Source organism: Marmota flaviventris, chromosome 5 (genome assembly GCF_047511675.1).
Source record: "Marmota flaviventris isolate mMarFla1 chromosome 5, mMarFla1.hap1, whole genome shotgun sequence".
Lineage (NCBI taxonomy): Eukaryota > Metazoa > Chordata > Mammalia > Rodentia > Sciuridae > Marmota > Marmota flaviventris.
Genome location: NC_092502.1, coordinates 39,640,220 through 39,656,394, shown reverse-complemented (window position 1 = coordinate 39,656,394; position 16,175 = coordinate 39,640,220). Strand labels below are relative to the sequence as shown.

General features: G+C 37.6%; 1 protein-coding gene across 8 annotated transcripts in view; it reads right to left on the bottom strand.

Moving 5' to 3' along the window:
* Nsd1 (nuclear receptor binding SET domain protein 1) overlaps positions 1–16,175 on the bottom strand; it is a 150,065-nt gene that overhangs the window by 76,206 nt on the left and 57,684 nt on the right. For all 8 annotated transcript variants that reach the window (XM_071612173.1, XM_071612172.1, XM_071612170.1 and 5 more), the window contains exon 5: positions 13,527–16,095. In XM_071612173.1, coding sequence (XP_071468274.1) covers positions 13,527–16,095 — 2,569 coding nt within the window. The remainder of the gene's footprint in view (positions 1–13,526; positions 16,096–16,175) is intronic.

Genomic DNA, 16,175 nt, shown 5'->3' with positions numbered 1-16,175 from the left:
AATAAAGGGGGAGTCAATTACTGAGGTGGCAAGACCTTGATTCCAAACAAAATCTATCAAAATTCTAAAGTCCTTTTTTCTTCCTAAACAAGTCCCTATGCTATTGCAGCAGCATCTCCCACACCACCTATATCTCATTCCCAAACAGTCTCACTGTTTGGGATCTCATTCCCAAACAGTCTCACTCTAGCTTGGGGTTTATACCTCATAAAAAATAACTACTTAGTATAGGCTTCAGTCCTCCAGCTCTCTATTTCCTTGAAAACAGCAAGGAGCCAGGAACAATGGAGCATGCCTGTAATCCCAGCAGCTCAGGAGGCAGAGGCAGGAGGATTGTGAGTTCAAAGCCAGCCTCAGTAACTTACTCAGGCACTTAGCAACTCAGCAAGACCCTGTCTCTAAATAACATCTAAAAAAGGGCTGGGGATGAGGCTCAGTGGTTGAGCACCCCTGGATTTAATCCTCAGTACCAGAGAGAGAGAGGGAGAGAGAGGAGAGAGAGGGAGGGGGGGAGGGGGAGAGGAAGAGAGAAAGAAGGGGGGAGAGGGGGGGAGAGGGAGGGAGGGAGGGAGGGAGGGAGGGAAGGAGGGGGAGAGGGAGGGAGGGAGGGAAGGAGGGGGAGAGGGAGGGAGGGAGGGAAGGAGGGAGGGGGAGAGCGAGAAAGAGAGAGAGAAACAACAAGGAAACCAGCAAAGGGCACAAAAGACTGGAAATTAAGCTGGGGGTTGTAGCACACCCCTATAGTCTCAGCTGCTCCAGAAGTTAAGGCAGAGGACAGCAAGTTTGAGACCAGCCTAGGCAATTTAGCAACACCCTCTGTCTGAAAATAAACTGAAGACTTGCACAGAGGTAGAGTTGCCTCTGAATTCAATGCCCAATGCAATGCACATACACACCCAAAGTGGAAATTAAAGTGAAAAAAAATCTCTAATTATATCTGACACACCTTTTAGGCCCCTACAAAGTCACATACATTGCTCCCTGCAAAATTATCCTTTAAAGAACAACACTTTAAAGATTCAGGGTTTTGAAACTACTAATGGGACTGTTTTGTTGGAACAACATCTTGGTCAATGTATTTACATAGTTTGTGACTTCTGTGCTTCAAAGGCATGGTTAAATAGTGACATAGGCCTTCTGGCCCATAAAGAGTGAAATATTTACCATCTGGCTCTTTCCTTAAATGAATAACAGAATGATGCATTACAAATGAAAAGAGTCTATTCACAACTAATGACTAATGCCAGAAAATGCTTCTTAGGTTCCTTTTCTTTCTTCCCTTCCTCTTCTATCCCTCATACCACAACTCTCCACTTATGTTCTCCTAATAGTTTAGCACTTGTGAATTGGAAAAGCAGAGGAATCACTTAATTCAACTCCTCCTACTATAAATGGGCAAAGTGAGGCCAAAATGAAGTGATTTGGCAAGCTAAATTAAAGAATAAGTTAGAAACAAAAGAGGAATGATCTTTTGAATACTGAAGGGAAATAATTAAAAGTCAAAAAATTACATAAGCCAGTGAGAAGAGTACTAAATCCTTTAAGTTTCAACACAGAATATACAGTAAACACACAACAGAGCAGGAGTCAAAGCACTGTTAACCCTGGGGTTGTGGGCAAACATACCCCAATTCCTAACACAGGGCCAGGACCTTATGACTAATCTAAAACTACAAAATTTTAAGAATAAGAAATATTATAAGAATGTAAATAAATTGCTCACATTGAGCAAATAAAGCACTAGCTTTTTAGACTCTTACAAACTCATCTTATTGGGCTAATTAAATATCCAAAAAAGTGAAATAACCTAAATGTTAATCAGCTAATGAATGGATGAATAAAACGTGGCATATCACTATATTGAACATCTTGTGATAATAAAAAAGAACAAACTAGTGAAAAGTGCTTTGACATGGATACATTGCAAAAACATTAAGTCAAGTGAAAAATGCAAAGCACAAGAGACCACACTTTACAATGTCCAGAAAAAGCACCTCTATAAGTACAGAGAACAGATTAGTGGTTATCCGATGTTGAAGGTAAAAACACGAATTAATTATAGCCTGGCCTGGTGGTGCATGCCTGCAATCCAAGCAGCTCAGTAGTTTGAGGCAAGAGGATCTCGAGTTCAAAGCCGGCCTCAGCAATTTAACAAGCCCTAAGAAACTCAGCAAGACCCCTTATCTAAATAAAATAATAAAAAAGGGCTTGGGATGTGGCTCAGTGGTAAAGCACCCTGGTTTCAATCCCTTGAAATTTAAAAAAAAAAAAAAAAAAGAAAGAAAATTACACACAAGCTAATGGTGCTCTTTTGGCACTGATACAAATGTTCTACAACTGGTTTATGGGAATGACTGCATAACTCAATAAATTTACTTTAAAAATCATTTAATTGTTCATATAATGTATGTAAATTTTGCTATATAAATAATTACCTTGAAGAAAATTAATTTTAAATCAATAAAGTCCCTTTCATCACAGCTAAATTGCAGGTTTCTCCTTTTTATGAAAATGGCAAACTTCCCCATAGGACTAGAGTACTACTTATCAATATCAGTCCTCTCATAGCCACCTCTACTTCATCAACTCTGAAACCTTAGAGACAGAACATTATTTTCTTAACAAGCAAAACCCCAAAGAACAGCCTAATCATGATGTTGTTGACATCAAATAAAAATGATGTATGTGTTTTTAAAATTCTCTTAAAAGAATCAAAGCACCAAGAATTTAAAAAAAAAAAAACTATGCAAAACAAAAACTAAGAGAAAGTAAAAACCCATAGAAATAGACCACTAAAACTGATTTGGCCTGAGGGCTTATGGGCAATCTTATTAAAGTGAAAGGGGCAAAAGTTTAAACTCAATGTTTGAGTTCTTTGAATTCTGCTCCAATATCCACACCATGGCCATGTCTACCTTGATTGGTTGCTGTATTTAAAATTGAAACACTCCAGCATTGACTATCCTGCTTATTTTTTTTCCCCAAAGCAGCATTATAACCTTATTTACCAATGGCTGCTAGTGTCAGAGAACTTGTAAGCTGAAGATGTAAGCCTCTTGGTAAAAGGGCAGAGATAAAGAAGAACTCAAACATTGATATATTCAAGTCAAAATCTCAAACTGATACAGAAATCAGAGAAATATGTTAAACTATATACCACGGATACAAACCATACAATGTAGACTGTGGGAAAAGTCTATGGGACAAATCTTCCAACAAAAACCACAGAGGGACTTTGCTTTCTGTTTTGGGTCAATTTTTTTTTAAATTTATTTTTTAGTTGTAGTTGGACAAAATACCTTTATTTTTTTTTTTTATATGTGGTGCTGAGGATCGAACCCAGGGACTCGCATGTGCTAGGTTAGGCCTCTACCACTGAGCCACAATCCCACCCCCTTGGGTCAATTTAAAAATTTAAATTTCTAACTCAAAGTAATGAGTGTGTGGTTATCCTCCCAGAGAGTAAAGAGAAACAACTTCCACTGCCTCTATCCCAAATTATATATACTGTTGTATATCACAGTTTTATGTGTATTTACATTCTTTTTTGTTTTTATAGTGTACTAGGAGTGGAACCCAGGAGTGTTCTACTACTGAGCTACAACCCATTTTATTTTTTATAAATACATATAATATATGTATTTAATTCCTTAAAGCATTATTTTCTTCAGTCATTATTATTTACATTTACCCAAATATTTAGCATTTTCCTGGCTCTTTTTTTAAATAAAGAATTTCAAACCCATGTACATATCATTTAGAGTCACCAATTACAAATTCATGGCCAATCTTGCTTCATCTATACCACTACCTTCTTTAGAAGCTATTTTCAAATATCTTCCTATAGAGCATAACATTTTATGTTTCATCATCCTACTCTTAACAGGAATAAATAATTCTGTTACATGTAACACTTTTCAGTAAAAATGAGCCTCCCATCCTATCCTTCCCTTGCCCTGTTGTTATAAATGACAGGATTATATAAACTGGGGTGGGATGCACTGCTAAGACCCGATAACCAAGGTTAAAAAAATATGCTTCTGAAATACAGCTTCCCATTCGTGCTAAGGGCTTTTCAAGAGTCAAATCTGTACATATAGGCCTTTATAAAATTTCATACTTTACTCCAATTTTTTTGCTTATTCATGTACTATCTCTAGAGAGATCTGATATCACTGAAGGAACATGTTTACTAACTTTTTGCATCTTTTGAATTCTGTGACCATATTACCATGTTCCAAACCAAACTTTTTTATTTAAACAAGTAAAGATAAAACTATTTCAATATATAAAATGTTACAATGGGGCTAGGATTGTAGCTCAGTAGTAGAGCGCTTGCCGAGCATGTAGTGGGGCGCTGGGTTCGATCCTCAGCACCATGTAAAAATTAAAGTAAAAAAATAAAGATACTGTATCCATCTATTTAAAAAAAAATATTTAAAAAATTTCAATGAACAAACACTATGAAATATTCCTGAATAAAAGACAATCTGCTTTCATAATATACATGTGTGTAAAAAATACGACTCAGGAAGCTGAGAAAGGAGGATCACAAGTTCAAAGACAGCATCAGAACTGAGGGAGACCCTGTCTTGATTCTTTAAAATTTAATACATAAAAAGTGCTGAGGATGTGATTTAATGTTTAAGCACCCCTGGGTTCATTCCCAGTACCCTCCTCCCCAAGAAATAATTTGTTCTACCACCAACATGACCCTACTATGACACTACTAGATAGCAAAGGACAGGTCAATAAAAGTAGTGAAAGGAGGAAAGATATCAAGGAAAAAGTTGAGTGAGGTGGAATCCAACAATGAACAGGAGAATACAATGATCATAAATCTGTTATTGGAGCTTCAAATAAACATTTCTGGAGCTAAAGCCAGAAAAATCAAGGCTAATTGAGATTAGTTTCAGCCCACAGCAAAAAGAGATGAAAGGGGTTCAGTTGGTAGAATGCTTGCCTCCCATGCACAAAGCTCTGGGTTTAATCTCCAGCACGCAACACGCATACACACACACATACACACACACACGGATGAGAGATCAAAATGGAAGAGGGGGAGCTATAATTTCTGGTTTCACATAGAAAAAAAATCTTCCCTTGCCAAGGGAAACTAAAACTATAGCCAACAATGGGAAGTCAATGTCCTAAACCAAGAGTTTTCAAATCACCTGTTTGAATTAATGGGAAAAAAAATGAAACAGAACAGAAAAACAAAATGTGCCTGATTTTTAATTGCTAGACCCAAAAGGCATAAAATTAAACTGCTAAAAATGTTCTAAATATTTTAGTCTCAGTGTCTGAGCTTACCTTCCCTTAAAGGAGACCAGTAAAAGTTTTAGAGACACCCTACTTTGAACAACAATAACCCTGAACCAAGAATAATTTGCCCTGGGTTTTGGTGCCTCTGGGAAAACAAGAACCACAATAAAGCAAGACCAGGGATGGGGGTACAGTTAAGTGATAGAGCATTTGCCTAGCATGCCTGAGGCTATGGGCTCTATCTCCAGCAAAAAAAAAAAAAAAGACCAACTAGAGAGAAAAACAAGGACATAAATTCTTAAACTATGAGAAATCAGGGGCAAAAAAAACTCCATACCTGAAAAGACAAGGACACATCTTCACACCAAAGAATTTTTTCCCAACCTGACACGCACTAAATATTTCAACTAAAAGCCAACTAAATAACCCAGAACAATGATATTGGTAAAGTTTTCTAAAAAAACAAATAAATTAGGAAGGCCACAAAGGGGGTTATAGCAAATTCTTAATTTAAGAATCTACCAGGGTGTGGCTCAGCAGTACAGCACATGCTCAGCATGCATGATTCCCTGGTTTGCATTCCAAGCACAACAAAAACAAAAGACAAAGAAAATCCCTACCCTATGTCACAATACATCTTATCAGGCCACTAGTATCCTGATACAAAAACTAGACAATGGTGGTACATGTCTGTAATCCTGTAGCTCAGGAAGCTGAGACAGGAGAATTGCAAGTTCAAAGCCAGCCTCAGCAATGGGTAGGCATTAGGCAACTCAGTGAGACCCTGTCTCTAAATAAAATATAAAATAGGGATGGGGATATGGCTCAGTGGTTGAGTGCCCCCTAGTTCAATCCCTGGTACTCCTCAAAATTTTAAAATTAAAATTAGACAAAAGAAATCACACATGTGTGTATACACACACACACACAAAAAAAAAAAAAAAAAAAAAACCCTGCAGAAAATCATTCCTTATGAGAATAGATGAAAAAGTTCTCAAAAAATACAAGCAAATCAAATCCAGCAAAAAATGCCATGGACCAAATAGGATTTACTGTAAAGCTGCAAGTTAAAAATACAAAAATCAGTGGACTGGAGATATAGCTTAGTTGGTAGAGTGCTTGCCTTGCATACACAGGCCCTGGGTTCAATCCTCAGCACACACACACACACAAAATAATCAATCAGTGAATTATATCATATTGATACAATAATCGGGGGGTAGTCTCAATAGGTACAAAAATATATATGACAAAAGTAGGACTAAAAAGGAAGTTTCTTACCATAAAAGTTAATCTACTAAAACCACAGCTAAAGCTGGAAGAGGTGGCACATGCCTATAATTACAATAATTTTGGAGGCTAAGGCAGCAGAAAAATAAGTTCAAGGCCAGCATGAGCAACACACCAAGATGTTCTGTCAAAGGATAAGTAAATAAAATAGACCAAGAATCTAATATTCTGGATATTCAGAGAACTGTCCCTTTCCTATAGAGTAACAGAAAAAAATTGAGAATTTAGCATTTATTCCTTACATATTTACAGTTGATTTGTTTTCAACACTAATGACAAACCATGCAATAAGGAATAAATATTTTTTTCCAATCAATGGTGCTGAGAAAAATCAATACCAACATACCAAAAAAATAGTTAGACCCGTGACCCCATTAAAAACAAAACAGGTCAAAGGCAGTAGAAGAAAATATATGAATCTTCAAGACCAAAGGTTACACAAAGGTTCTGAGGGGACACCAAAAAACACAAGCAAAGAACAAATTTAATGGGGAAAAAAATTATTTTTTAAAATTTTGTGTTTCAAAGTATATGGTCAAGAAAATAAGAGACAACCAAAAAAGCAGGACAACATTTATACAGCATATCTAATGGACATATGTCTTGAATACATACAAAATACCATCATTTGTAAAAGGCAAAAAATGGAAAGAACCTCAATATCAACCAACTGATGAATGGACAAATAAAGTATGGTTCATATGGAATATTATTCAGCACGAAAAAGACATAAGAGGGACATCAACAAGATGGCAAGAGGAAGTCCCAATTCTTGTATCCCCAGAGAGATGTTGATTTAACAACAATACATAGTAGAAAACCCTTTATTAAGAGGTTGCAATACCATAGATGAGCACAAAGACAGCCACAATAAAAAATTAAAAGCTTGTAGGTAAAGACTAATCTGCGTATACAAATACTAAATACTGTAATGCTGTTGCATAAAACACAACTAAATCAGGTATAGAATTTAGCAAACAAAAGGGTAAAAATAACTATAACTATAAACTGTTCATGTATATACAACATAGATAGATATAATTTACAACATAAAAGACAAAGGGTTGGGGGGGGGGGACAAAGTGGGAATAGGAATATGTAAAACAGTGGTATTTTGCCAACCACATGCTTATAATCCCAGGAACTTGGAAGAGTGAGGCAGAAAGATAACAAATTAAGAAGCCAGTCTCATCATATCAGCAAGGCCCTAAACAACTTAGACCCTGTCTCAGAACAAAAAAATTAGAAAGGATTGGGGATAGCCGGGCATGGTGGTGCACACCTGTAATCCCAGCAGCTCAGGAGGCTGAGACAGGAGGATTACAAGTTCAAAGCCAGCCTCAGCAAAGGCGAGGCACTAAGCAATTCAGTGAGACCCTGTCTCTAAATAAAATACAAAAAAAAAAAAAAATAGGGCTGGGGGTATGGCTCAGTGGTTGAATGTCCCTGAGTTCAATTCCTAGTACCCATAAAGAAAAAAAAAGGACTGGAGATGTAGGTCAGTGGTAAAGTGCCCCTAGGCTCAATGCTCAGTAACACACACACACATACCCAAAAAAAGGATAAATTTTTTTTAATATTTTTTTTATTTATTTTATTTTTTTTTAAAGAGAGAGAGAGAGAAGGAGAGAGAGAGAGAGAGAATTTTTAATATTTATTTTTCAGTTTTCGGCAGACACAACATCTTTGTTTGTATGTGGTACTGAGGATCAAACCCGGGCCGCACGCATGCCAGGCGAGCGTGCTACCACTGGAGCCACATCCCCAGCCCCCAAGGATAAATTTTTTTATAAACAATTTAAGCTGTTCACAGTGTAAAGATTACCGTGTTTCATGTATGTCTGATGGTAACCAAATAAAAATGCCTATAGAAGACACAAAATGAAATGAGAAGGGAAAAAAGCATGTCAATATAAAATACACACAAAGGAAGCAAGGTAGGAAAAGGAACGACCAGCTACAAGACACACAAACTATAATTTTAAAACTGGCAATAATAGGGCTGGGGCTCAGTGGTAGAGCGCTTGCCTTGTACATGTCAGGCGCTGGATTTGATTCCTCCGCACCACATAAAAATAAATAAAAAAAATAAAGGTATCGTGTCCATCTACAACTAAAACAATTTAAAAAAAACTGGCAATAGTAAGTCCTTCCTTATTTTAAATGTAAATGGCTTAAAGGTTCTAATAAAAAGATAGCATGGCTGAATAGATTAAATATGACGTAATTATACATTATCTACAAAAGATTCACCTTAAAATTTAAGGACATATATAGGTTGAAAGTTAAAGGATGGAGGAACTGGGGTTGTGGCTCAGAGGTAGAGCGCTTGCCTAGCATGTGTGAGGCACTGGGTTCGATCCTCAGTACCACATTTAAAAAACATTAAAGGTTATCAAGTCCACCTATAACTAAAAACAAATAAATAAATTTTTTTTTTTTTTAAAAGTTAGGGCTGGGGTTGTGGCTCAGAGGTAGAGCAGTCGCCTCACACGTGCAAGACCCTCGGTTCTATTCTCAGTACCACATAAAAATAAATAAGTGAAATAAAGGTATTGTGTCCAACTACAACTAAAGAGTCACTATAAAAAAACAATCAATTCACTTGGAATATATAACATCAGAAGACCCAAAAATGAAGCAAACATTGACAGAATTAAAGGAAGAAATAATTCCATGAAGAGATTTTATTACACTACTACACAATAATGGCAAATGCAGCCATACAGAAGATAAATAAGGAAACAAGACTTCAACAACACTACAGATGAACTGAACTTAATAGACATATACAGAAAACACCACTTGTGGGGCTGGGATTGTGGCTCAGCGATAGAGCACTCCCCTAGCACTGGTGGGTCCCGGGTTCGAACCTCAGCACCACATAAAAATAAAGGTATTGTGTTGTGTCCATCTATACCTAAAAAATAAGTGTTGAAAAAAGAAAGAAAAAAACCACTTGACAGTAACAAAATACATATTCTTCTATATGTGCACAGGGAACATTCTCCAAAATAAATCACTTTGTCGCAAAACAAGTCTTAATAAGTTATGGGGGGGCTGGGGATGTGGCTAAAGCAGTAGCGTGCTCGCCTGGCATGCGCGCGGTGCTGGATTCGATCCTCAGCACCACATACAAATAAAGATGTTGTGTCCGCCCAAAGCTAAAAAATAAATATTGAAAAATTCTCTCGAAAGAGGGGAGAGGAGGGGAAGGGAGGGGAGGGGAAGGGAGAGGAGGGGAGGGGAAAAAAATAAAGAAAGAATAGAAAATAATACAAAAAAGCACGGCTGAGAGTGTAACTCTCATGTGTGCAAAGCCATGGTAATGCAAAAGAAAAAACTTGACTATTCCAGTTGCTTTTTTGAAAAGAACAATCAATCAAAGTAAGTTTAAAGTCTTTGAGAGAAAGAGAATCAATTAAAATCAGAAATAGATACATCACCAAGAAGAAACAGATACATCCCTAGAAATATATAATCTATCAAGACTAAATGAAATGACTCATGAAGAAATAGAAAATCCGAGCAGACAACCTTCCAACAAAGAAAAATCCAGGATCACTGGAAGCCAAGGACTAACTCTGACAAGGAAAGCCAGACAAAAGATACTGCAAGAATGTTATAGACCAATATGCTTGTGACTACTGATGCAAAACTCTTCACAAAATACTAAAAAACTCAACAGTAAATTGTTAGGAATCACACTCATGACCAAATGTGATTTAATTCTGGGATGGTTGTTTAAAAAAAAAAAAGAATTATTAAATAGACCATATTAACAGGATAAATAACCCCCACCCAAAATCATATGATCATTTCAATTGATGCACAGAAAGCATCTGACAAAATTCAACCACCACTCAGTAAGTCAACAAACCAGGAAAATCCCATAAATACAATAAAGATGATATATGCAAAGATCCCAGCTAACATTAAATTCAATGGTGAAAAACTGAAAAGATACCCACTCTAGAGATGCCTTCAAAACAGTACTGAAAGCTCAAACAAAGTAACTGGACAAGAAAAAGCATTCAAACTGGAAAGTAAGAAGCAAATTTTTCTGCAAAAACACAATCTTATATGTAGAAAATCCTAAATATTACATTAAAAATGTGGTAGACCAAATTCAGCAAAGCTGTAGAAGACAAAATTAACACTAAAAAATCTTGCACTTCCAGCAGGGCGCAGTAGCTCACACCTGTAATCCCAAAGGCTCCGGAGCCCAAGATAGCAGAATCTCTACCAAAGTTCAAAGCTAGCCTCAGCACCGGTGAGGCGCTAAGCAACTCAGTGAGACCCAATCTCTAAGTAAAATACAAAACAGGGTTGGGGATGTGGCTCACTTGTTGAGTGCCCCTCAGTTCAAGACCCAATACAAAAAAAAAAACAACACTAGAAGATATCCATACTACCAAAGCAAACTTCACATTCACTGTAATTCCTATCAAAATTCCAAAAACAGCCAGACACAATGGTGTGCACCTGTAGCATCAGCAGGAAGATTACTTGATCCCAACTTCAAGGATAGCCTGGGTACAACAAGACCCTGTTTCCAAAAAACAGAAACAAAACAAAAACACCAATATGGAACATGTTGTAGAAATAGAGAAAAACTCTTTAAAATTCATATGGAATTTCAAGAGAACCCCTAATTAAACAAAACTATCTTTAGGGAAAAGCTGGAGTCCTTACCCTAATTTCCAAACATATCCAAAGCTATGGCAATTAAACAATATGGTACCAGCATAAACATAGATATAAAGACTAACAGAATAGAGAGCCCTGAAATAAATAAACCATCACATACAGAGTCAAGTAGTTCTCAACAAGGGTGGCAATATTATTCACAATGTGGAAAGATAGTCAAAAAACAACAGAGTGAAAAGACAACTTATGGAATAGGAGAAAATATCCACAAATTATGTATCAGATACAGTGGTTAATATTTACAATATATAAAGAACTGTCACAACTAATAATAACCAGGTTAAAATATGGGCAAAGGACTTGAACAGACTGTTCTCCAAAGAAAATATACAAATGGCCAATAAACCCCTGAAAAGATGTTCAACACCAGAGAAATGCAAATCAAAACCATAATGGGATATCACCTCACCCCCATTAGTATGGCTACACTCAAAGAAACAGAAAACAAGTTGTTAACAAGGATACGAAGAGCTAAGAGCCCTTTTGCAGAATCAGTGGAATTTAAAATGGTGCATCAACTATGGAGAATATGGAAGTTCCTCAAAAACTTACAAGTAGAATTCCTATTAAAATTACAGGGGCTGGGGCTGTAAAGCGTTTGCCTAGCATGTGTGAGGCACTGTGTTCAATTCTAGAACCACATAAAATAAAAAATTACAGGGCTGGGGTTGTGGCTCAGTGGTAGAGTACTTGCCTAGAGTACGTGTGAGGCCCTGGGTTCAATCCCCAGCACCACATAAAAATAAATAAAATATTGTGTCCAACTAAAAAATAAATATTAAAAATTACTATGTGGGGTTGGGGTTGTGGCTCAGAGGTAGAGAGCTCGCCTACCAGGCATGGGGCACTGGGTTTGATCCTCAGCACCATATAACAATAAAATGAAGATGTTGTGTCCACCTATAACTAAAAAAAAAAAAAAATACTATGTAACCCAGCAATTTCACTTTTGGATTTATATCAAAAATAACTGAAAATCGATCTCAAAGAGCTATTGCACATCCACATTCACTGCTGCATTTATTATTCACAAGACAAGATGTGGAAGCAACCTAAATGTCCACCGACTAATAAATGAATAAGGAAAAGAAGAAGGGTGCCATTTGTAGTAGTGCATGCCTGTAATCCCAGCATCTCAGGAAACAGGGACAGAATGAGGAGGGGGTGCTGTGGTACAGATCAATGGCAGAGCATGTGCTTAGCATGCAAGAAGCCCTGTGTCCGATCCCCAACACCACATTGAAGGGGATTTAAAAAAAAAAAAAAAGGAAAACTGAGGATATAGTTCAGTGATAGAGCACCTTCCTACCATGTGCCAGGGCCTGGGTTCAATCAATACAAGTGGAAAAAGAAAGAGTTCCTATCATGGATGGATCTTGAAAACAATATACAAAGTTAAAGAAGCCAGATATAAAAGGGTCACACATTATCTGATTCTATTTCTAAGAAGTATATGGAACTGGCAATAGACTGGGGAAAATTGAAGGAAGACTGGCAATAGATTGGGGTAAACAAATGTTCCACATTTGATCATGTGGACTATTGCATACTCTGTGAAAAATACTAAAAACCATAAATTGTACTATAAATTTTATGATGTGTGAATTATACTTCAATAAAGCTGAGAAGGGAAAATGTACCATGGTAAACAATTTCAGGACTCTCACATTTAAGGATACTTAATTTTATCCTCAGTGACTACACTGTACGTTCATATCCTGACAGATTTTTAAACTGTTTCCCTCATACTGCTAAGGTAAGATACCCCTGGTATTTTTATCTACTTATAAATCTTCCAAAATGGATTTAATACACTTAAGACCTTCCCATAAGTACTACAGAACAGTTTCATTTTTTTCTCCCAGAATATTCCTTTTGCTTACAGAATAGATAGATCTATCATAAGCTGTGATCAAAGGAATTTAAATTTCAAGCCCAAAGTTTCTCATTTACCTGCAATAACACATTGAGTCCCCAAAGCTAATAGATTTTTAAAGGTAGGAATAAGGAACAAGAACAAAAATATTGCTGAGACTTACTAAAAGGAAAAAGCGAGGAAAAGATTTTGGTAAAAATGTCTGAAAATATATATGGAAATGTGATTTTCAAAATTTCGTATCTTCTAGATAAAGCCTTTTCTTTTAGATGATCCTTCCCTTCCCAGTTTACAAATGACCTTTCCATTAAAACACATCAACTTCAGAAGAGGAACATCATAGGCACTTTTTCCAACCCCTTTCACCACAGTCAGAAGTCCTTACCTGGTTCAGGGAGCTCAGCCTGGGGTGTCAAACTGGGAATTACTGGCTCCTTTTCCATATCTTCCACGCTTGCACTGGATTTATCACAAACATTCAAAGGTGGACCAACTGAATCTAAGTGGCTAGCATGATTTGGATCTGTCAGTGAGTCCTCTAGTATGTTTGTAGAAGTTGGAGTTCTATTCTCTGGGAAATCATCCCGAGCCTTCTGAACAGGGTCACTAGGAAGCAAGACCCCAAAGGCACCCTCAGAGTTCTCTTTCTCCTTAAACCTGTTAGTGCGCTTTCCAGGTTTATTGCGCCTTTGGTTTAAACGCTGCCACCGCTTTTTAGGCACCACTTGATTTACCCCATTTAGTTCATCATTCTCACTATTCATTTCAGAGTCCAGCTCTGGGCCTTTTCTGTTCTCAAAGAGGGAACCCTTTTCAAGAATTTTATCAGGTTCAGACTGTTTATCAAAATGTACATCAGAAAACTGAGCATCTTCACTTTTTAAATGTCCTGTTAATTGAAGAGTTTCTTCTTTACCAATATCTTCTACCCCACCCTTGGATGGGCCATTCACAGAGCATCCACTCTCTTTGTTTCCCTGCAGTGCAGTCTCCAGAGTCACAGCTGGAAGCCGGTTCTGGTTCAGTTTTCTTTTGCGCTCTGTCTTTAAGGCTTTCCGGTTCATTGTATTCTTTGCCACCTGGGCTGAAAAAACATCTCGAAATTTGGAGGATGGTTTTGATCGGGCACAGTTGCGCCTGGTAACACAGTTGGGACGACTTTTGCCAGAAGCAGGAAGGTCTAGTCTGTCAGACACTATGCCAGGCAAGGAGGCAGACAATTCCCCAGAGAGCACAGAGTCACCACTAGAGTTAGGATGGGCTGAGTCCTGAGTGCCCTCTCCATTTTTTTCTGAATTGTGGGTGGAGCCTCCTGAAACCAAAACCTTAGATGCTGCCACAGGACTACTGGTAGTAGTAGAACAGTCACCACGAACAGGACTTCGATAAGACACCAGATTCTGAGCAGTCATCAACCTTTGCTCCTTGGTCTTACTATCATGCATATCTTTCAACATCATTAGCAATGTACTAAATTTGTAGTCTGGTTCAATAGGTATATGATTCTGACTAGAAGCAGAAGAAAAAAGTAACGGTTTTGATGGCTTTGATGTTCCAGAGTCACTGACATCATCACCTAAGGATCTGTAAGAGAGTTCCTTCAATTCAGATAGAACATGTTTAACTACTGCTGTTTCTATGTCACTTGAATCCCTGGTTTTCTCATGCATGTTGTTCAGTAGTTTTAGCCCATCCACCTTTCCAGTTTTAGAAATGCTGGCCAAAGGAGAGCCTTTGGTATCAGAAGAGCAGCATTTCAAACCACAGTCCTCATTTGTACCTTGGGGTTCTACTATAACTGGATTTTCTTTATGTTTACACTTTATACTTCGGAACTTGGGCTGTTTGCTTTTCGAATGTAACAGAGCTTGATTTGTAGTACCACCCTTTATCAGTGTGTTTTCACTGGAAATGCTTGATGGTGTGTTAAATTTTGGAGAGAGACCATCATTTCTAAACTCCGATTGGGTTTTGTGGACGAGAGTGGTCACTTTAATATCAGTGAGATTAACCTGAGATGTCTCAGTTCCAGGATCTACTGTCTTTGTACAATCTAATAAGTGGTCTGTATGTGAGTTAATGAGAGATTTCTGTTTTGCTTTCACCCTAGTGTTTGTGGCAGGATACCTAGAATACTTCATCTTTTCATTTTTCTGCATGGATAACATGTTCTCTCTTCTATCAAATGTATCTGTAATTTCAAGGACACTGTTATCAGACTCTGAGCTGTGTTCTACAGGGTCCAGATCACTACTTCCATCATCAGAAGTGGTACAGATACTGATGGAATCACTTCGCTTTTCCTCATCACCAGCTCCAATATAACAGAGCTGTACTTTTGAACTACACACCAGACCTCGCTGAAGTTTCTTTTTCTCCCCAGAATGTTTAGAGATCAAGGCACCCTCAGACAAGCCCAATAAAGAATCACAATTTGAAGTCTCAAATTCTTTCTTTGCACTGTTTTTGCCACACGAAGAAAACAGGAAACTTCCTGGGGCAGTGCTGGACCCTGTGAGGCTGTTTGCTATCCTTGAAAGTTCATTAGAGGCCTGCTTATCAGATACATCCCCAGAGATAAAGTTTAGGCCAAGGTTCTCTGGAATCTTACCCCTCCGTTCTTCCTTATGTGCTTCAAATTGCATGACGCTTTTTTTCACACTAGTCCTTTTTGGATTATCAGAGCTCTTTCTGGCTCGAGACTTAGCACAGGGCTTTTCCTTCTCATCTGCAGAATGCTCAGAATCAAAAGCCAGAGATTTCAAGCAGCCATTAAGCAACAGATCATGTTCTGATTCAGGATCATTTGTACAGTCCTCAAATGGCATATCCTCCTCACTGTCCAACTTGCCTGAACTAGTGACACATTTTCGGTTCTTTGACCCTTTAGGAACATCATATTGTTCAGCAAGACCAACACTGGCTTCCCATTTACTCAAAATTTTCTGAGGAACCTTAAATGTAAACGAGAAAAAGCACAACACTTATCAGAGAAATGTGAGGCGACACTGGAAGAAAATGAATAAACAACTTT